Source organism: Epinephelus moara, chromosome 16 (genome assembly GCF_006386435.1).
Source record: "Epinephelus moara isolate mb chromosome 16, YSFRI_EMoa_1.0, whole genome shotgun sequence".
Classification (NCBI taxonomy): domain Eukaryota; kingdom Metazoa; phylum Chordata; class Actinopteri; order Perciformes; family Serranidae; genus Epinephelus; species Epinephelus moara.
Window position 1 is genome coordinate 32,287,132 of NC_065521.1, and position 21,664 is coordinate 32,308,795.

Genomic DNA, 21,664 nt, shown 5'->3' on the forward strand with positions numbered 1-21,664 from the left:
ACTTAAACTAATATGAAGAATGACTTTAGGTGGAGGGATCTGTTGGAGCTATTTCTTGGCAAATTTCTTGGCTGCTTCTGTGCAGTGTCTCTGGCTATAGTGAAGCGTGCCAGATGCTTTAAGTGAGCACAGGTTTTAGTTTCTGTGCAGGTGATGGGACCAAACGACTGTAACCTCACTATGATGACATGACATCTACATGCTGCATACTGTCACTGTAACCCTAACCCTCTTTCAATCATCACATTTGACCCACTAGAAGTTTGTGGTGGTGTATCTATCTGCAGAAATTCTACCATCTGCCTGTCTTTTCTTACTCTCTACTTAACTTGCTGTGTTTGGGACGTTCCTGGGCACAGCAGGCAGGTGAGTTTGGACTTTATGAAAACATACTGACCAGGTTCCAGACAGTAAGGAGCACGCCTGTTAGACGAAGCTATGAAAATCAAGTGCACATGCCCAAAAAATGCAAATATAATGAAGCCAAACGCCAGGCGCTTTTCTGAAACAGTAGCTGACAATACCCACATAGCATGACGTTAAAGCAGAGACACAGCACTTTGGCTGAATTACTGAGCTCTTTGGTAACTGTCTGAAAATAGCCGGTAGCCTAAATACAACCCAAAATGGTACAAAATGTGTGTCTACTTCTTCTTTGGAAAGGGAAAGCACTTCCTATTAGTTAAAAATAGTTCACTATTTTTATACTACTGTATTTTGTGTCAAGTTCATATATAACTAAACAGCCCTCACATTTCACTTTAGCATTGCAACAAACAGCACCAGATTAACCCACGAGGGTTTAGATGATGCCATTTATTTCAACCAGACCTTATGTCTAATGATTCGAGTTCAGCTTTCTCCAGACGTTGTGCCACCTGGAAGATCAACCTTCAGAGACACATCGCTAGTCACTTACTACTTCTAATCAATGTTTAAGTTCATCCCAAAGCCAGAAAACATCCATCCATCCATTTTCATTACCCGCTTATCCTCTTGAGGGTCGCAGGGAGCTGGAGCCTATCCCAGCTGACATTGGGCGAGAGGTGGGGTACACCCTGGACAGGTCGCCAGACTATCCCAGGGCTAAGACATAGAAACAGATAACCATTCACACTCATATTCACACCTACGTACAATTTAGAGTCACCAATTAACCTGCATGTCTTTGGACTGTGGGAGGAAGCTGGAGTACCTGGAGAAAGCCCATGCTGACACGGGGAGAAGGAAGAAGAACTCTGGGGAAGGGCTCCCCCACCCTGGGTTCAAATTAGGAATCCTCTTGCTGTGAGGCGACAGTGCTAATCACCACACCACTGTGCCACCTGATTAAAACATATTTTTCTTTTAACCTGTAGTGCTGTTTATCAGTCTAGATTGTTTTGGTCTGAGTTGCCGAGTGTTGGAGATATTGACCGTAGAGATGTCTGCATTCTCTCCAACATAATGGAACTAGATGGCACTCAGCTTGTGGTGCTCAAAGGGTAATACAAATAAATTTGAAAAACTCAACAGCAATATGTCTTTCCAGAAATCATGACTCAGTTATTCAACATAATCCACAGACCTTGTTGTGAGCAGTTTCATGTAGGGACTATTTTCTTTCTACCGAACAACACCTGCCAACTGTATCACTGCACAGAAGGAAGCGTGCATCTACTCATGGACGAGAGGTGAGTAGGAAACAATAGCCCCTTTTACACTGCCAGATTTTCTGCAAATGTTGGGCTGTTTTGCTGGCAAGCTGCGAGCGTTTAGACACACAGAGCTGGATTGGCAAGTTGATCCGAGGTGCCCAATTTTCCGCCTCGTAGGGTAGTCATATTGGCGGAACCTTTTTGGTTTAAAAAGAACGAGGCGCCCTTCCGCCACGGGAGGGGCTGTTGATGACTTGTGGGAGGAGCTGTTAACACTGCACGTGCGACCCACTGGCGGTGGATAAACAGGAAACAGCTGATAGCAGGAATGAGCAGCTAGTAGCAAGAGGGAAACGCAAACCGGACAGACACTGTAAAGATGAGCAACTGAGGAGACAAGGAATTGCGTGCCCTCCTTGCCCTCGCAAACGAAGAGGCCATTAATTGTCAGATGACGGGGACGGTGAAGAACGGGCCAACTTACAAGAGAATCGCCGAAGGACTGACCAGCCGTAGCTTCCCTCCCACGTCACTGTTTACGTCACACGCTGAGCTACACGTTTTGTTACTTGCTCACGCCGCCCATTGCCCCGAAAAAGGCGCATTCTGTATAAACAAAAGTAGGTAGGTGGCATTTTGCCGCACTCTCCAATTTTGTTTTTATACTGCCAATGCTGAAAGAAGACTGATTGGGCTTTCCTGCAAATCTGCACAATTCCTGTTTGAAAATGGCGTCCTACTTGGCTGAGCTTTAATGCTATTTGGCTCAGTGGTGCTAGGTAAGCTAGTAGCAGATGCATGTTTCTTTCTGCATTGTGATACAGTTGGATGTAGCTCGTTATAAAGAAAATAGTTCCGACATGAAACTGCTCACAACAAGGTCTGTGGGTTATCTTGGGTAAGTGGGTCATGATTTCTGTAAAGAGACATTGCTGTTGAGCTTTTTCAAAAGTATTTTTTGGCGCTTTGAGCACCACAAGCTGAGTGCCATCTAGTTGCATTATATTCAAGAGAAGGCAGACATCTCTACGGCCGATATCTCCAACACTCTGCAACTCACACCAAAGCAATCTAGACTGATAAATAGCACTACATGTGAGAAGAAAAATATGTATTTTTGATTTTGGGATGAACTGTCCCTTTAACATGGAGCAGCATGGGTCTGCGTTTCTCTCCTTAACAGGTAAAACTAACCAATGGGCCAATCTTGCCAAGACTTCTGGCAGTCAACCAAAGTTCATAAAGCACGGGGGAGCAACAGCAGGGTCATCTGAGCTAAAAAGAAAAAGCAGGAACAAGGGGAGCTGGGCAAGATAATATTCTCACCATCCTCCTCTCTGACTCCTGGGCTCTGTGTTTATCTTACACAGAGGGGAGATGTTTACATTGGCTTGGTTAAACACAGACAGGCCCAATAGCTTTTGTTAATAATAAATAACCTAAACAGGCAGCCATGGCGGAGCATCTAGCTGCCACACGTGGACCACCATTGTCCCACATCTGTCAAGGGAAGACATTCACCCACGTCACATCCAGAGAGGAAGACTGAGAGTGAAGTCTGTCAGGAAAGTTGAGCTGGAAACAAGTCTGAGGATCGAGGTGGAATTTGAACTGAGCGACATGCTATCTATCCCACCACAGTTTGTTTGTGATGTGGTTTGTTTTAATAGATTCTCCGATGATTTGATGCGAGCAGCCTACAACCCTTTCGACCCTCCCATCGTAAACACCAAAATAAGCATTAGAGAGTGCACGGGCTGGTGTGATTCCCATGTGGAAGGAGTTTGAGGGAACTTCAGAAAAGAGAAATAGGATATATTTCATCTGACGGCGGTTCCAGTGAGCACTAGAGCTTCCAGTGTGTGTTGGGGAGGGGGGTTTGAGGCAGGCAAAGAGATTGATCGGGGACAGTGTGGGAGAGAAAAAGGGAACTGCAAAAAAAAAAAAAAAAAAAAAGAGCAAGGCCTTGGGAACGAGTGTGTGTGTGTGGGAGAGAAACGATGCTGGACTGCCGGAAAAAGAAAGTCAGCCAGGAGGACGGCAGATCGATTCCTCCCCTGAGCCTCACAACAAACACACACTTTTTTCTCTCTCTCTCTCTCTGCACAGCTCACCTCTGCTGCAGCCTGATATCGTCCCATCAGCACTTCATCTCTATCACCATACCCTCCCCCTTCTTTGTCTGCGTGCTCACACTTTATTCCAAGGCCTCTGTGAAAGATTTTAAAATTTTGCTGGAGTTTGGTTCTCACAGCAACTCATTGTGGCTAGTAAATGGGAAAATAAAGCCAAACGCCCCAGATCTGTCATCTCGAGACCATGCAAGATGCAACACACAACACATGAACAATGATCTGGACACGGCACATAATCAACAGTAGATTAAAACACAAAGAAGAAAAAAAAAAGCACCCTTCCTTCGTGGTTGCAGAGGTGTGAGCTTGTGATCAAAAATATCTGCAAGTAATGCAGCAAGGAAACCACACACTGACACACACTGGGCCGTCCTCAAACACTGAGCAGTCCTGCAACCATCCTGCGAGGCAGATGGACAGACAGACAGAGGCGCAGACACTTTCAACACATCTCTAATCTCATGAGCTCTGCAGCAAACACACAGTCTCCTCCACATAAATATCATTCCACACAGGGACAATGAAGCTGTTTATGGCCACACACACACACACACACACACACACACACACTACAGTAGGTAAGGAGGGATGAATGACTCCTTTTCTGCTTATCATTATCACATTTGCATCATCACTGTTTGATTTCCGGTCAGATGTTTACTATTCAGATAACTGTGTGTGTGTGTGTGTGTGTGTGTGTGTGTGTTTGGGGGCTCCGTCAGTTTGGGGCAATTGTGAGGTCCCTCTCCCCGGGTTTGGCACTGCTTGGCTCCTATTCTTGCCATGTCAGCTCAGGCTCCCCAACAGACCATAAATCCTCCTCTCAGTGCGTCTCACAGTGTTTGTGAAGCAGTCTGACGAGCAAAACAACTCTTTACGTTGTCTCGGAGTTGATGCAGGCCTGCAGCTGCCCCGTTGACAGCTGGCAAAAGCATTTTGGAATTCAAATCCTGTGCGCAATGCAAGCCGTAGCCATTTGGAAACAACTGAACAAAACCGCAGAGTTTTGTTTGTTTTAAAAAGAAGACACAGAGGAAGAGATACGCCTTTATTTAAAAAAGAGCGATTCACTTACCAGTTGCTGAAACCCCCTGCATCTTGCACAAAGTTCTTCTCCGGTCTTTTTCCTCTGCTGAATCCGTCCTTTTCTCCGAGAAACTGGCAACAGCAGCGGCTCCAGCGTACGGGGGGACTAAAACTCGGAGGAGCGCCTCCACTTCTGAGCCCCCTTTTTCCTGTTTGCCGATTTAAAAAAGCCACACACACTCTCTAAGGACACTTCATTGTTTCCTAACAAACGCGAGAGACTCTACCCGGGTCATATTTTGTGCAGAAACAGCGCACTGTAGTCCTCCATGTAGTCCTTTCTCCTCCCTCTCCAGAAACAGAAGTCTCTGCTCTGTGCCGCTGGAAAAAAGAAAATGCGCGTTCCCGGTGCGAGGCGCGAGCACGACAACCTCATTCATTGAGTGTGCATGCTTGAATAAAATATTATAAAAAACAACACCCAAGTTAATTTTGATCATTTAACTCACAACTTTAAATGACCTAACCTAAATCTGTTTACTGAATCCATCTATCCGCGTGTGCGTAAAAACTGCCTCTATCTTTAAGTGATATTTCATCCCCTGTCATGATGTGCCCATCGGCGGTCACAGAGACATGGCTTGTCACGTGAAGTCATGAAAAGGATGAGGCCTATTTCATGAGATAGCTCTGCTTTGAAAAGTCCACAGCTGCCTATTAGTGTGGAGAAGAAAAAAAAAGAACCCTGGCACAGGGATACTAACCGGGACTGTATTTCCATGTCACTGCTCAGGCTTCTTATCTCCGGATCCTTTTAATTGATTATCTTGAGTTTTGCAGCCAGCTGAATGGATGCTGTCAGCTGCCTCTGTGAATCATTGTACGGGGTAATAAGGAAGGACAAAACAAATCTTGAATTTGCAGATCGTTATGGTCATAAAATTTGGTTTCTGTTGCTTGTGTATTGTCCTGTTCATGCAAAGTTCAAAGTCTAGTATTAAGATAGTATGGCTATTTGAAAGCAGTGTATTCACATAAAGGTCAGCTGAGTGGCATCACATCTCTTGTCTGCATTTACTCAAGCACTGTGACTGCTTTCCTTTTGTGCATGGGCGGATCATAGGACAGTTGGCCCCTGGGCACAGGTATGCAAAAGGCCCCACCGCCTCTACTACACAGGAGCAGGACACACTTGTACTTCATACTTGTTTCGCTTCTCTTTGTAGCTGTAATGCATCTATTGTGGTACTTTTTGTAACCTTGTGGTTGTCTCTTTGCAGTTCCTTCTCATCTCTTTGTGGTTGATATCTAAGCTAACCATCTGTTGACTCCTGGTCAGCACCTTCCACTTAGTCTTCCCCGATATTTCACCATAAATGCTGTGTTGTATTTTTGTATTGACGTACTCTATGCTCAGTAATCTTACACCTAACCTGGGACAGGGGTTGCAAATTAGCCATGGCTATAAACCCGTGTGCATTGAATCTATTTTGTATTTTACATATGAAGCAATGTCTTATGCATTTGTTCTTGTCATATAAACAACGAAACATACAAACCTGTTAATTTGAGTGACATTGTGCAGAAGGCCCCTGACACTCTGGGCCCCTGGAAGGCACATTCAGTATCCACCCTTGCTATTTTATTTCATATTTCTACATCACTACATGTATCAGACAGCTTGGTTACTTTTCAGATTAACATTTAGAATAAAAACACATGATAATCCTATCAAATACAATGTGTTTTTAAAGGTTAAATCAGTGGTTGATGACCTTTTGGCTTGTGACTCTTCTCAACAGTGCAGCGTCCAGTTTGGGCACCGTGTTGTGTGTCAGATGTCTATGAGTTGTTTGCATTTCTACCAAAAATTGTTTCTAAATTTCTAAGATGGTCTTATTTAATAGTTTTTGAGGCCCAATAAATTACATCTCTCTCTCCGAAAACACCAAGATATGTCAAAAGTCCAAAACATGAACAGAAATTTGTGCAGCTGTTTTTTTTCCTTCTTCTCTCCAGCTCTCATTAATCATCTGACACCTCAGATTTATCTTGAGGCCCTTTTGGGGGCCCAGTTCTTAGGTTGGGAACAACTGGACTGAACTATTTGACTGGCTCCCACACACTCAGCTACAGCAGTCAAATGCTACTTAGGCATTGATGCACAGGGAATGATTCACCCATTAAATGATCATTTTCATATCAATATTCACCCTGTGTGAACCAAGTATCCGAAATTCATCGAACAACAGACAAACCATGTCAAAACATCTGTTTACAAACTCCCACACAATTTGTGCAGTATAATCCAAGTCTCAGTTATCTAATCTTTACTTCACAAACACATGCTCTTTTGCAAAAACCTTAATATTTATTTAGTTTTTGGACTCTTCGTTCACTGTGGAGGCATGTGAGAGAAACAGTTTTCTTATAAATTCACATACGAATAACACAGGGTGAGTTATTGATACACAAATGGTCATTATGGGGGTGAAATATTCCTTTCAGTACACTTGGCTGATAATACTTCTACGTGGGAAAAGCTTCTTCCTTGCAATGGAGCATTTTAACAGTCTAGTGTTGGTACTTTCACTCACAGTAGCACTGCTTGTCTGTATGTCAGTGTATTTCCTCCATGATGTGACTATTTTCAACCAGTCTTCACGAGCACAACCATGTGGCTCAACCCTCCTCACCCCTCTCTGTGTCTGTCTATCCACACAGCCCCCCCATCTTTTCGAAAACGCGTGTCGACTCAGCCACGCATCATTAACCCCTTTTGTGCCCGGCGCTGTTGCTGCACGCTTTTCATCTGCCTGAGATCAACACAGACAACAGCAGGGTCCCTAATGAGAATGCTTCCCTGTCTGGCTGCTTGCCCGGCAAAAGGCCACTTCATTGACCTGTACTCTTCAGTAATAAGCTGGATCTATATATCACCTCTTCCTCTCATTTATACCGGCCCACTGACTGCACACCAATCACATGACTGGCACAACAGCACTTTCATTTTGCAGACACAAGCAAGTAGGAATAAAGGAAAACACATCCCTTGTTTTGCTTTAGAGAATAATTCTGAACATGCCATTGCCGAGTCTGAAAGGCCGAGTGTTTTGTGGATGACTGAACTTGTGTTTTAAATAGACCAGTGGCCCCTGTTAGTGCCTCCGAGTGCATGGAGCTGCCTGTCAGTCCATCTGGGGCATGCTGGTCCACAGAAAGCAGAACACCAAACAGCCCCCTGGGATACATCCTCTCCTCCGCTTCCCTGGGGCTCCTCCACACACAGCCACAGAGCAGAGGGAAACAACAGCATTCACAGAGAGGGAGGAAGGAGGAAGGGAGAGGAAAGGGAGGGGATTACAAGGAGAGCGGGGAAAGGTGAGAGACAGAATGAGATATACGAGAAAAAAGACAATTAGGATTAACAGAGAAAGGAGAGTGAGTGGCAGATGCTGGAAGATAGGTGCGAACGTCGACGCAGATAAGTGTGAGATGAGCTGCGTAGTGCTTTTACACTTATCTGAAAGCCTCATGGTGTAAATGCCCCAATCACAAGACTAATCACATTCTAGTCTGGGGTGCCAGTCTTTAGTCATTCATTCTTTTTCAGGTGCAAATTAAAGCCTCATACTGATTCAATCAACACCTCATCTGTTATATATGACACAGACGATACTGCGGCAACCTGCCACTCTGGGACCACACCAAGAGTTTGGTGGAGATAAAGCATGAGTCACACACAGTTGGGAGGACACTCACACCCTGCGTCCAGTGTCAGGACGAAGGAATGCTTCAATGCATCATAAGGCTGAGCTCACACTCCACAGGTCATAAATTTGTTAACATCCTCACTAGTATTGTTTCTGCTCTGGTAGAGCTGCTCAGAAGTGTGTGTGTGTGTGTGTGTGTGTGTGTGTGCTTGAAGGGAATCCATGTGAGGCACGTGTGGTGGTGATGTTGACTGGGTGCAGATCCACTTATCATGGCTCTCTGTCCCTGTAGGCTCCACATGGACTCATCACATGACAGAGCCGGTGGATACACATAAAGAAGAGTCTTTGTTAGAGCAAACACACTCTCTGTCTCCTTCTATTTAAGGCTAGCTCCAACTTCTAAGGACTCAGACTGCTTATGAAGATGTCAACAACTGTATTACAGGGCCCTCAAGTGGTGGAAGTTAATAGCACACCAGCTGAGACATGAAACAGCTGCTCTGCTGTATGAACCCCCCCCTTCTCCATCCACAGCATAATCACAGCACCTGAATATTAATAGAGCAGGACTGATGCCATGGAATGAATCCCACTGACCCATATTTCCAGTGGAGCCCTGGGTGGGGAGGATATAAGAGGAGACTGGCACCAACAAAGGCTCCACTGTTGCTACGGTGATGTCATCATCAGTGACTTGACCTCTTCCCTCTGGCTCTCATTAATGTCCTGCCATTCAGATTCAATCAGGGAGGCATATGGTGAATGGCAATGACTGGTTTCAGTGTGCTGAATCACAGGCTGCGTGAGTGTCATGATAATTAATGTAATTGATTCCAGGTTATTTTAATCCTGGGAGGGGCCGGGAGCTGGTGATATTGTAGCTGTGTTGAATGATGAGAGGTAAAACATTTTTTTCTTACTGTTAGCTACGTTCTAAAATCAGTTATTGTATGTTTAGTTAAAGGAACACTGGTTTTACATATGAAGTCCATGAGGAGTATTGGGCTACATCCTCACTGATACATTTTCATTTTATGATGCCTATTTAAAATAAAAATGATGTAGTACACACAAGCGTGTGCTTTCCAAAAAGAAGCTGTCCAAAAACCAACCATACTGCATTATGGGAGGTGTAGTATCCAGCATTTTTTATAGCTTGACCCTCACAAGGCACTAAAAGTCAGGGCATATTGGCCTGTGCTGCTTCAATTTTGACCTCTCTTTTTTAATCTGTCATTTGCATGTCCCTCTAACTGTATGGGCGTGCAATACTAAATTTCTGGAGTATCCATTCAAGAACATTTTCATTGAACATCATTTTGTAAGGTCCAACTAATCACATGTTGCTGTTAGAGACTCACTCAGTGTGATATTCATTTGGTTTTGAACTTATTCTCTCAAGTTAATCTCCAATAAATCTTTTGTAATGGGCCAGTGTATAGGGAGGCTAAGTCCCCCCCTTCAGGTGGCCTCCGAGGACCTTACACTGGATCAAAGACTTCGTACAATACTCAAGACAGTAATCATAATATACGGTATACTGGCTCCAACAGGCTGCTACACACCACCATCCAAAATAATCATTCGCAGATGTTTTCATAATCATAAATAAGCGTAATAAATTGCCATTATTATTATATTACTACTGACTCTAATATCATGCTTTGCTGCAGTTCTGTGTGTGGTTTATCCAAGTAACTGTACTCCAGCAGAAGCTTTTGCTGTAGGTACACTCAATGTGAAACACTGTGCTGTCTGTTTCATTACTTTCAAATGTATTAGGCTAGAAAGTAGAAAACTGGAATGTGATGTGAGTGTTATGTAGGCTGCATCACTGTCGACTGTTATAGTTTTTGTGAAGTGTTAGTATCTCATAAAAATGTCACAAAAAAAGTCAGTGTGGCTGCTTTTCCTGGGCGACCCTTGATCATTATGCTGGCACCCTGCAAAGGCACTCAGTGATCAAAACTTTGAGAACCTTAGAATGGTCAGTTAAGCTGTTAGGAGAGAATTCCTTCGATCTTATCTTACCTGTTGTGTTTAATCCAGCGACTCCTTGACTTTTTTTTAATCAGCCGGGAAATTAAAGAACAAGCAAGACAAACAGGCATCTTATCTTCAGTGACAGAAAAAGTTATGACGTCACCTGTGCAACTTATGTAGTCTAATTATGTATAGTAAAACTTCAATTAATAGCCCGGACTATTATTTGTTTAAATCACTGAAATCAACAGGCCAATATTTGGGACAGGCCTTTAATTACTTTCACACAAAACTGTTGCTCAGCAAAGATCAGGAAATACAATTAAATTATTTAATTAAACCAGTAGGAATATTACTTGTATAAAAATTAGGCTTCAGATAACATATAAATTACGAATCGTTCATTAGATCTAGCTCTGACAGACAGAGCATCAGAGAGTGTAATGACCTAGTACAAAACTGGGACTCAGTTGCAGAGGAAAACACAAAACACCAAGAACAGTTTATCAGATCCAAACCTTTACTAAGGAGGTCAGGGGTCAAACACATGACGGAAGTCGGCGAAGGCAGAAAAGTCAGTTCAGGGAAATCACACAAAAAGCAAAATCCATAAATTCAAGCAGAGTCAAAAACCAAGAAATCAAACATGAGGAAAGGCTGGAGAGCATGAACACAGTGGGGCGACAATGACAATCTGGCAACTGAAACACTGGGCTTTCAATGCACAAGGGTTGATTACTAACTACACACAGGTGAGTGGAACAAGACACAGGTGACACACATGAGGTAATTAACAAAGGTGGTAAAACTCAGGAAGTAAAAGGAGCACTAAGCACGATGAAAACACATTTCAAATCAAACAGGAAGTGGACACAAACACATGAGAGGCATGTCTGAGGTGCTTTGTTTTGCTTGGCCCACTGCCCCAGCGACCCTGCCTCTGATAAGTGGATGAAAATGGATGGATGGCTGTTGACTACAGTACATATATATATATATATATATATATATATATATATATATATTTTTTTTTTTAAATAAGGTCCCATGACGGTCCAATGAAAGAGGAGGGACTTTGCCTCTCTGTTCCATCAGAACTGTTTGTCAGATGGTCGAATAGCCCCAGAAACCCCAGGCTGTTCTCTTTAATGTGACGATGGATTCAATGACACACATTCCAGCCACCACCTACAATGAGTCAGCTATAAAAGAGGCACCTCTAACCACCCAGAATTCACATGCTGCGACAGAGTGCAGAGAATTCAGACTGGATTGCAAATGAATATATGAAAATATGTAACTGTGCAGATACCTTTGTGGGATATTCGAATATTTCTTAACCTTTAACAGAAGGCCAATCCATTGCTTTTCTTTGCTAAGTTAATTTAGGGTAAGCCACAAGTTTAAAATTACCTGTAAAATGACCATGCTACTCACCAAAGTCCAGACAAGAATCGGTCCAACATTTAAAAGTTGAAATAATTTATTTAATCACATGTGTATCACTACAAATCACTTTTAGAATGTTTGGGCAAACAGTCTTTTGAATTTACGTTTCTCTTAAATTCAAGTGTAGCTTGTTTTCAAAAGAGCCCAGCAGCATTTCTCCTCCAGATTAAACAACTGCAAAACACTCACTGCAGCATTAATTGGGCAGAGCGCCGGTCTCTAGAGCCCGGACAGGAAGTGCTGGGTGCACCGAAGGTCAGAAGAAACTGGCTCGGATCAGTGTGTGTGGGTGTATATCTCCAGGAGGCAGGGAGAGGGGAGGAAAGGAAAAGAAATGGGAAATGGAGAAAGGCTGTGGAGGGAGAGGGAGGAGCGAGGTTTAAGTGAGACAGCAGAGAATAGAGAGAGAGAGGAGGGCTGGAGTGAGGGGGGAGTAGGTGGTGGAAGTGTTTTTGTGCATTGTGTGAAATGTGATCATGTCCTGGAGCCGCTCAGACAGCTGGGAAGTTCCCCTGCCCCTAGCTTCCAGCAGGGAACACTCTGAGGAGACACCAGCACTGCAGACCATATACTTCACTGCTTAACCCCTCATCTGCTGCTGCTGTGGAGGAGGAGCTATATATATATATATATTTTAATATTTGTTTTTAGGCACAGCATATACAAAATCACCAAATCAGCCAAAACAAAAAGAACAACAAAGAAGAGGTCAGCTGAGGGTCAAGGCATTTAAGCCTATAGATTACCAAGATGCCATTACTGCCATGTCATTACTGTTTTAGGGCACACTCTATTCATTTGAACTGTTGTACATTCCAACGTTACTATTTTATTAAAGGCCAGTATTCAGTATAACCACAAAGAGAGACCACATTTGTAAAACTGTCTGTTTTGCAGCATCCTACACTGATTAAAGGATAACTTTGGCATTTTTCAACCTGGACCCTATTTACCCGAGTAACTTGATCAAAGAGACTGATGTGAATAACAATTTTTGAAAGTGGTCCAGTATTGAGGGAGCCTGCAGCGGCCGGCAGCCACAGAGCGAGCTGTAATGGAAGCATATGGGGCAACTGAACATCGTTACTGTATGTCCATTAAAAGTGGTTATTATTAGTGTCTTTTTACCTTTCACTTGATCTGGTCTGTTTGTTAATGCCTCTTTAAGTAGAAGTCTCTTTCTATAATATCACAAGAAATCACAAGATGTCACTTGTTGCAGGAAAACAACAGTGGAAAACATGTCTGAGTTCTGGTGAAAGTATAATAATCAGAATAGTTTATTTTGAACGTAGTTTGGTGTTTTCTAAAAGATATTAAGTGTCAGGTTGAAAAATGCTGAAGTTATACTTTAAGAGTAAAGGATAAATTGTCATTTGGAAGACAGAGAGATGGATTTGGATCGTAACTCAACGCAGTCGAATCTGATAAAGAATTATGCCCAGGTTTCCAAAAAGTAGCAATAAAACATTTGAAACTGCCTCATGGTTGCGTGCCTCTGCGAACCAGTGAGGTTGCAGTTACTGTTTATGTCCACGTCTGTGAAAACATGGATGCTTCACACACTTCTTCCCCCGGCAGCACAGAAGATCTGTGCAATCAGCAGAGTGTCAAGGTGGACACCCAAGATTAGTGTCACCAATTCAGTATCTGATCAAATGTCTTCCCATCTGTTCCTGAGTTATGACGTTGAGTAATGGCAAGAAAAGTATTTTTACAGAACATTATGATGTCACAGTGAAGTTGACCTTTTGACCTTTTGTATATAACATGTCATCACTTTATTATTTTATCCTATTAGACATTTGTGTGAAATTATGTTATAATTAGGGTATGTCTTCCTCTGTTTTATAAGGTCACAGTGACTTTTCAGATTCAGATTTCTTCATTTGTCATTTTTATGCTCCACATAAAAATCCAAAGTGTTTCACACACCCCGCCAATCCATAAATATGCTTCAGTGCAATATGTCAATACAAATAAGAGCAATAGTAAATAAGCTAAAACTGTGAGGCTAAAAGAGAATAATTAATATGAAATAATATGAATAAAATGCCAGTGGAAACAGCTCCATGTTCACCTGTTCTGATTCAGCAGTCTAATTGCTGTGGGGAAAAACTGTTCAACAGCCGAGTGGTTCTTGTTTTCACACTCCTGTATCTTAACCTTTGACCTTTGGCCCTTGACCACCAAATCTTAATCAGTTCATTCATCATCGTTTGTGCTAAATATGAAAACATTTGCTCAAGGAGTTCTTGAGACATCGTGCTCACAAGAATGGGAAGGATGGACAACCCGAAAACATAATATAATAATAATAATAATATAAACATAACAAAAAGTACAGTTCGAGGAAGTTAACTCGATGCATTTTGTAACGTTTGTAAATGCATTTGCAAAGGCCCTATAAGTAACTTTACAATGAGTCAATGAGTGTACGCTGCATCTGCCCCCAAACTGTGGAACAGCATCCACCTCCCAATCAGATCTGCTCCCTCCATTGACTTGTTTAAGTCCAAGCTTAAAACCTATTTTTATTCATTAGTGTTTGACTCCCCCTGATGTGGCTTTCTTTGACGAATGCCTGTGTGTTTTGAATGTATGAGCTGTATACCTGACACGTTGCCTTTTGTGTACGTGTTTTTAGCATCTTATTCCTTTTGCACAGCCCTTTGATCAATGTGAGTTGTTTTTAAATGTGCTTTATAAACACATTTGAGTTGAGTTGAGCTGGTCAACAACCAGGGAGGACTGCCGTGGCACACCATATGTCCTGAGAGATAATCTTAATTGTAAATATAAGAAATAAGAGGACCCTGGAGTATTCAACTCAGATGTGATTTCCTGTAACTACAATAAATGAGGAGAAGCTCTAAATAACAACACTGAGACGACTTGGAACTTAAGTCACATTTATTGATTTTAGCCAGTATGACTACCTTTACACAGACATCTCACCTCTCTACTGGAAAACAAACAAAACACTTTCATAGGATTAGTTCAGCAGTAATACATCAGACTCAACTCGTCTTCTCATTTTTTTTTTTCGTCTCCATATTTTTGTAACACCCTGACAAAAGTTTACATGTTTGTTTTCAACTCTGTGTAAAGGTCCCATGACTGAGAAACATGCATATGACATTTAGCTGTAATCAATATGCCACTAATCATAATGCACATTATTGATAAGAATACAGTACTGCATGACAATTCAAATAAATACCAACATACAGGTGAAGTCGTTATTTTCATATAAAGATATCAAACTCTCATTATGGATCAATACTGAAACACAATATGACAATATAAAGTTTGCACAGCTAATTTTATTATCACAATGCTATCGCTTCCAGCAAACAGAAAACCTTTTCTTTCTTTTTTTTTTTTAAATGTAAAACATTATCTGAATTGCACTTTTATCTCCTAGCTTCTCGTCCATATTGGTAACTTTAATGCCTCAACAAACAAGCGTTGGCTATGATGGCACTATTCAAGCTTGTTGATGCTTATTTTGTTTTCTGTTTCCTGAAAACATAATGCTCAAAAATGATGTAAAAAAAAATAAAAAAAAAATTCAAGAATAATAATAAAAAAAAACAACAAACAAAAACTCAAATTGGACAAAAAGAAAGAGAAAATGCGCTCTCTGCACATTTTTTCAACAATACTATTGATATCACATTACCTTCACCAAACAAAGCTAGAGATGCGTAGATGTTTCCAATAGTACACCGATCTACCCAAACACATTACAGATGCTTGGAGCATTTTGTTCAATAACAGGAGGCCAAAGGGATTTCATTTGGTTCCCCAAGTTTGATAAAAAACAACCTTTTCGTAATACCCCTGAATTTATTGAGTGGGATCACTGGCCCGCAGAATTCAATACAATGTCAGTTTTATTGAGCTAATTTCAAAACTATCATCTCACTCATGCAGACGGGGGACAGTTCCCTTTGCACTTATTGCTGCTCACAGTTGAACCCAAAGTCCTCACCTATAAAAAAGTAAACATAAAATCCTAGTCTAAGATTCTCCCTTGAAACAATGAAAGGCACTACTGGTCAGAAACGAAGAACTAAACAAACCAAAAAACAAAACCCCGGCGCTCGGACGGAGTGCCATGGCCCCGACTACGTCTTCCTCAGTGACGGTTTGTCTTCTTTCCGAGTCTTGATTCTTTTCAAACCTAAACGGTGTACCAAGATTTGGCACGATAAACGAAGAGAGAATGAAACAATTCCAATTTGGAATTTAATCGTCGCACTTGCAGAGAATTCTGAAAGTCAGTGATCCCGTTTCAGTGGAACGCCCTCGGTAAGAGGTTAGGAAAAGCATATATCATACCACTCAAAATTTTTCCCAAAACACAACTTACCTACTTGAGTCAGAGCGTTGTCAAGTTTCATCGTGTTATTTTGAACTATTCCTAGGAATAATAAATACATGAAAAAACCCCAGAATTTGATCACCCTGGATTTTTTTTGTGTAGAACATGGCAGTAGAACAAACACAAAAGAACAGCATAACATATGTAACAAAACGATTTAAAAATGATTATTAGATGGATAAAATCTTGAGGATAAAGTCGTAATAGTAGGTCTGTGGTTTGTGGAGCCTTTACTGGAGTAAATAGTTTATGTAATATCAGATGATTCAGGAGGACGTATAATCCTATAGTGTTATTACCTATACCGAGTAACTCACAAACCATAGTTCTACCACACTTTCCTATAGGTTAATAATAGTCTGTTATAATCCAATATAATGAAAGTGCACAGATTATAAAAACAATAAACTAAAACAAAACCAAAAAAAAAGGATGAAACCAGACCAAACAGCTTGTTGATTTACACTGAGAAAAAGACATCTCCCTTGGCTTCTCATTGGAGGGTTAGATCGGCCAAACTCTGGTCAGTTCGCTGGACCTGTGAGAAATTGGCTTCCAGCAGCAGCAGCAGCAGCACGCAAAGGTGTCATTCTAACAGCCATCACATTATAAAAGCAATAAGAAGGAAGCAGGACAGTTTATTCGACTGGAAATCAGTGTTTTCATTTAGCGGTTTTAGTCCAAATGGCCTATTAGTGCTAACTCTTTTCGGCGAGCTCAATCAGCAGTGAGAATGGACCTTGTGTTGGTACTTCGTCATCCGCGCGGAACTACTGTAATTACTGCAAAATGGGAGAAACAGACAAATGATCAGCGTTAGCATTACTTGTCAATTTAGAGCGACTGTTAACATGGTCAGCGGCTGAGTCCACACAAGACAAAGCAAGACGGCGGCTGTGGTTAGTCAGAGCAACGGAAGCCGTGTTAAGAGCCCGATGTTATGTCGGGAGCTTCGACATCGTCTGCGAGTCGGTGACGAGCTGATGTGGAAGCAGTTAGGAAGCCAATGACTCGCGAGTACCAAGAGGACAGAGTTGAAACCAGATCACCAGAACACCACCCGAACCAAAGGAGATGGGTCTTTCTCATATGCCATGCAAGTTAATGAAAAAAAAAAAAGGTTACGTTGTCGACATGCAGGCTTACTATAAATCAGGAACTGGATGCATCATGTGGTAAAACTCAAAGGTGATGTGGGAGGAGCCTGCAAGCAGAGGTAGGAGGAGCTTTTTCGGTGGCATGTTGTCATGACACCTGACAAGCCAGACATTGATTACAAACTAGACGGAGCGAAGTGGGATTTCGTCTATATCAGGAGAAGGGGGTCTAATCACAATCACATCCTGGGGTCTATCTACTGCTCAGTGAGTCCACAGAGCCTATACAAGGGGAAGGGTCACAGGCTCAACTAATTTGAATCAATGTCCTCTGGTCGATTGAGCAACCAGTCTTTCGGTTTCTTTATCTTTCCTCCATAAAAATTAACCAGGAGTTTCTCCCTCGGGGAAACCCCTGGACTCATTTCGCCACAGTATGAGAGTCAGCTCTCGGGCCAGACATCTGGCTTTCTTCACCAGCATGTTTGGCTTTTTTATCTCCTCTCTCAGGAGCTGGTTTTACAACACGAGTAGTTCTCCCTCCTCTACTCCCCGAACCTTTTCTTCGTCAGCGCAAACTGATAGAAAGAATATATCACACTTGTAAGTTAAGAGAATCTTGAACGTAAAAGAGTGATTGACCTCGAAGGGAGGTGTGTGTGTGTGTGTGCACGATAGCCTTGTCTCCATGCTGTGCGCTGTGGCTTACGGATGCACACTCAAGCAGGGTTGACCGCTGACATTGTTCCAGGAATATTTAAGCTCCCTCTCTTTATATCCGAGAGGAAGGAATACTGTTATCGGATCCTGCAAGATTATAACCTGAACGTGATCATATTAAGAATATAGATTTTCTTATATAGCATAGTGGTAGTAGAAAACGCATAATTTGATCAACCTTGCAGGATTTCCTCACATCAACCCTGCTTTTAGCGTCATAAAGCTAATGTGTCTATGATCCACAAGCAGTACATGGATTTATTAAACACAAGCCCCACTTATATTTTTTTTCCTATTTGCGTAATGCTAGCTTGCAAAGGGTTAAAGCTATTGTGGATACAAAAACAGTGCGTCGCTCTGTCCTTACACACCAGAAAACAAAAAACAGGAAATGAGCGTCCCTCCATTTGCAAAGGTTAAAAACATAATACACACATGAGGGCGCTTCACGTAAATGCTGATGCACACACAGGCAAACAGCGGGAACACTACGCACGGGAGGACGTTACCTGACAAAAATATTCTTTCCTCACAGTCCCTCATTCTAGTTAAAGGGTGAGTGGTGACGCTGGGGGAGCAAGCTGCTGACAATCTAAAATGAGAGAAGGTCGTCATGGCGACCGAGCGACAAGACACAGGTTAGAGACATGAGGAGAAAGGGTTCTCAGCCACGTAAAACCACACAGAAATTATTTGAGAGCTCTGAGCGATCGGGGAGAAAGAGGAGAGGAGGGGGAGAGGAGCAAAGGAACAGTGTACGCTCAAGTTGAGACACAAGGACAGGGCTTTACATCAACAGATAGATAAATATATCAAGTGTTTGGGTCGACAGGCACTTTTGCCGAGTGGTCGGTTGGTTTGCAGATTTATTGTGCACGTGTAGGTGCCGTTTTGATTTGTGCTCTTCTAGGATTTACTCCGTATTTAAAAAATCTTCTTTGATCAAAACTATATTGTATCTCTGTTCACAGTAATCTTTATATCCGCTTTAACAGAAGTAGGAACCTGAGGCACCTATGCTGAAGTGCACTTAATTTGGGTGTGGAGATCGATTTGTCAAACGTTCTTTTCTCTCTTATAATATGGCTCTGAAAGAATCCATCGCAACATAATGGGTCACATGGAATAGCCCTCCTGTAGTTCACCAGACACCAAATAACTCCTCTCTTTACAATGTAGAGCCCTGTAGTACGTGAGTTTGTCTTGTACCACACACCTGACAACAGAAAGACAGTTAAAAAAGCTCATAAGCGTTTTCAGCTGCGAAGCCATGCGATTCTATTGACCCTATTGTATTGGTGTGCTAGCATCACAGCTTTAACATGATCCTGAAATAAACACCTGCGGCCACAGGTGCTCCTTTTCTGCCCGTACAATTCCATCATAAAACCAGTAGCCAACCCACTTTTTGAATTTCTGTGTAGAATCATACTGTGCTCCCCCGGCAAGACAGCAGAGGGAGATTGCATATTTTAGTTGCTTTGTCTTCAAAGTTCCTTTTTCTTTGAGAGTGACCTGATTAGACAGTGGGCTGCTGGACACAGGTCAGTCCTGGGGGGCCAGGACGGAGAGGCAGGGAAGCGAAGGGGGCTTTTTTTTTTAAAGGAGCACCAATGCCGACAGACACAAGACCGTCAGATCGACATCTTCTTTACAAGTCCCCACCCCCACGATGTGTTACTGTTACCAGGCAATACACTCAGGGGGCCAGAACAAACAAGCACAAAAGCTGCCACCTTTTACATCATACGTACGGCACTGTGACAGCGGAAAGAATAGACACTCCATTAGACCCACAAAACCCCCAATATAACCGGGGCCCTATAATCCACATGCCATATATGTCTACTACAGTCCAAACGTCTAGTGCACACTGTACATACATCTGCATTCCCCTAAGCGTTTACACTAGCACACACGAGCAGCCGGTTAGTAACACAGCAGTCCCTAGAGGAGCGCAGGCTGGCCAGGGAGCTAAGCGAGCGAGTGGGGCTCTTTAACACTAAGGCAGGGAGGGTTTGACCCGTAGGCCCCCTCCCCTCTGTACACAGCAGTCCCTTGCAGACGTCTCAGCCGCCTCAGTCACAGTAGATCTTGTACTTCTCGCTGCAAAAGACCGGAGGGCCTCCCAAAATGCCGTTGGGCATAGCATTGTTGAGCTCTGGCCGGCCAGAGCCAGAGCAGGTGAGACTCTGACTTACGTGGGGGTTGTTGGAGGGGCCAATGGCGGCCTTGCTGCGGGCCTTAGCCCGGCCGGTGCTGCCTCCGCGGCGGACCTGCTCGTGGTCGAACTCCAGGTCTTCCAGACGCTGAGTCAGGGCCAGTTTCTGCTGGATGGCCATGCGCAGCAGGGAGTTGAGGGTCTTCTTCTCATCCTCTGCTGCAGCCAGCTGCCTCTGCATCTCATCCAGCTGAGTGACGTACTCGTCACAACTGCAACACAGACACACAGAGAGAAAACTGTTAAGTCAGATACACATTTTTCCAGATGAAATGGAAAATATCAGGCTGTTTTTACACCATCAGTAGCTTCCTGTGTCAAACCACAAGGGGGCACTGGCAGTTCCTATAATATCAAACAGCCTTTGCCTCAGTGGACCAAACAATTCATTGCCTTTTTGTTATGTCTGCATTAAAGCTATATCAAAACTGCACAAGTGCATACCTGAGCTGCATGTTTGAGATCCTAACACCAACAATCATGAAGATAGAAACAACTGACGCACTTTCACCATAACCTTTCTCCTGGTTATACTGTGTTTTTTTTTTTTTTGGCACCACCGGGTGGAGCCATTGTTGCACAGTGCAGACCTGGTGAGACCAGCTGAGCTCCTGCATTATTTACTAATGATTTCATCATCTATTTCTGTCCACCAAACTTTCCAAACTTCAGTGTTTTCAGCTCACTTTAAGTAATTTGAGCAGATATTTCACAAGATACAGCAACAATCTTTGTTCTTCCACAGCGGCCATCACTCGGTGACACGTTTGAACTGAATATTGCAACATAGCAAACTTCACCCTGTACCTTTACACTTTCTTTGAATTCTTTATATATTTCCAAAAAAACTGTATACATGAAGAAAGGGATGCACACTGCACTTCGAACTGTCACTTGTGGATGTGCTAATGCACTTAAGGGAGCTACAGTGTGCGGACATTTCTTGATATTTTATTGCTATCTTTTATTGGTGCAGCTCCTGCCTTAAAAGGTTTTTGGATACATGCGACTTCTGTGCTTTTAGTGAAAAAAAAAAAAAAAAATCCTACACAAATCCATGTTTCTTGGGTTTATATGGCTCCTGCTGAAGGGTATAATTAACATTCATGAACAGGGGGAGACATCTGAGCGTAGCTTACAGCTTCTCTGTATAATATGAGGAGTGTATATGCGGCGGATGTTAAGAATAGATCACATACACAAAGGATGAAAGCATTAACCCAGGGGTCAGTGAGAAGATCCTGTGCACGTCACCTGAGGAACAGGCTGAGGAGGGGAGAAAAAATGAAG

General features: G+C 42.7%; 2 protein-coding genes across 3 annotated transcripts in view; both read right to left on the reverse strand.

The window, feature by feature from the left end:
* fgd (faciogenital dysplasia) overlaps positions 1 to 5,162 on the reverse strand; it is an 86,513-nt gene extending 81,351 nt beyond the window's left edge. Inside the window, exon 1 of the mRNA XM_050065415.1 lies at positions 4,848 to 5,162. Coding sequence (XP_049921372.1) covers positions 4,848 to 4,869 — 22 coding nt within the window. The 5' untranslated portion in view covers positions 4,870 to 5,162. The remainder of the gene's footprint in view (positions 1 to 4,847) is intronic.
* Positions 5,163 to 14,841: 9,679 nt separating this feature from the next.
* The window catches only part of LOC126403023 (protein bicaudal D homolog 2-like), a 45,232-nt gene continuing 38,409 nt past the window's right edge, over positions 14,842 to 21,664 (reverse strand). The window contains exons 10-11 of one of the 2 annotated variants that reach the window (XM_050065417.1): positions 20,355 to 20,586; positions 14,842 to 17,118 (exon numbers count right to left, since the gene is read on the reverse strand). In XM_050065417.1, coding sequence (XP_049921374.1) covers positions 17,116 to 17,118; positions 20,355 to 20,586 — 235 coding nt within the window. In that variant the 3' untranslated portion in view covers positions 14,842 to 17,115. Of the gene's footprint in view, positions 20,587 to 21,664 lie in introns of both variants that reach the window. The other variant, XM_050065416.1, reaches the window with a different exon arrangement.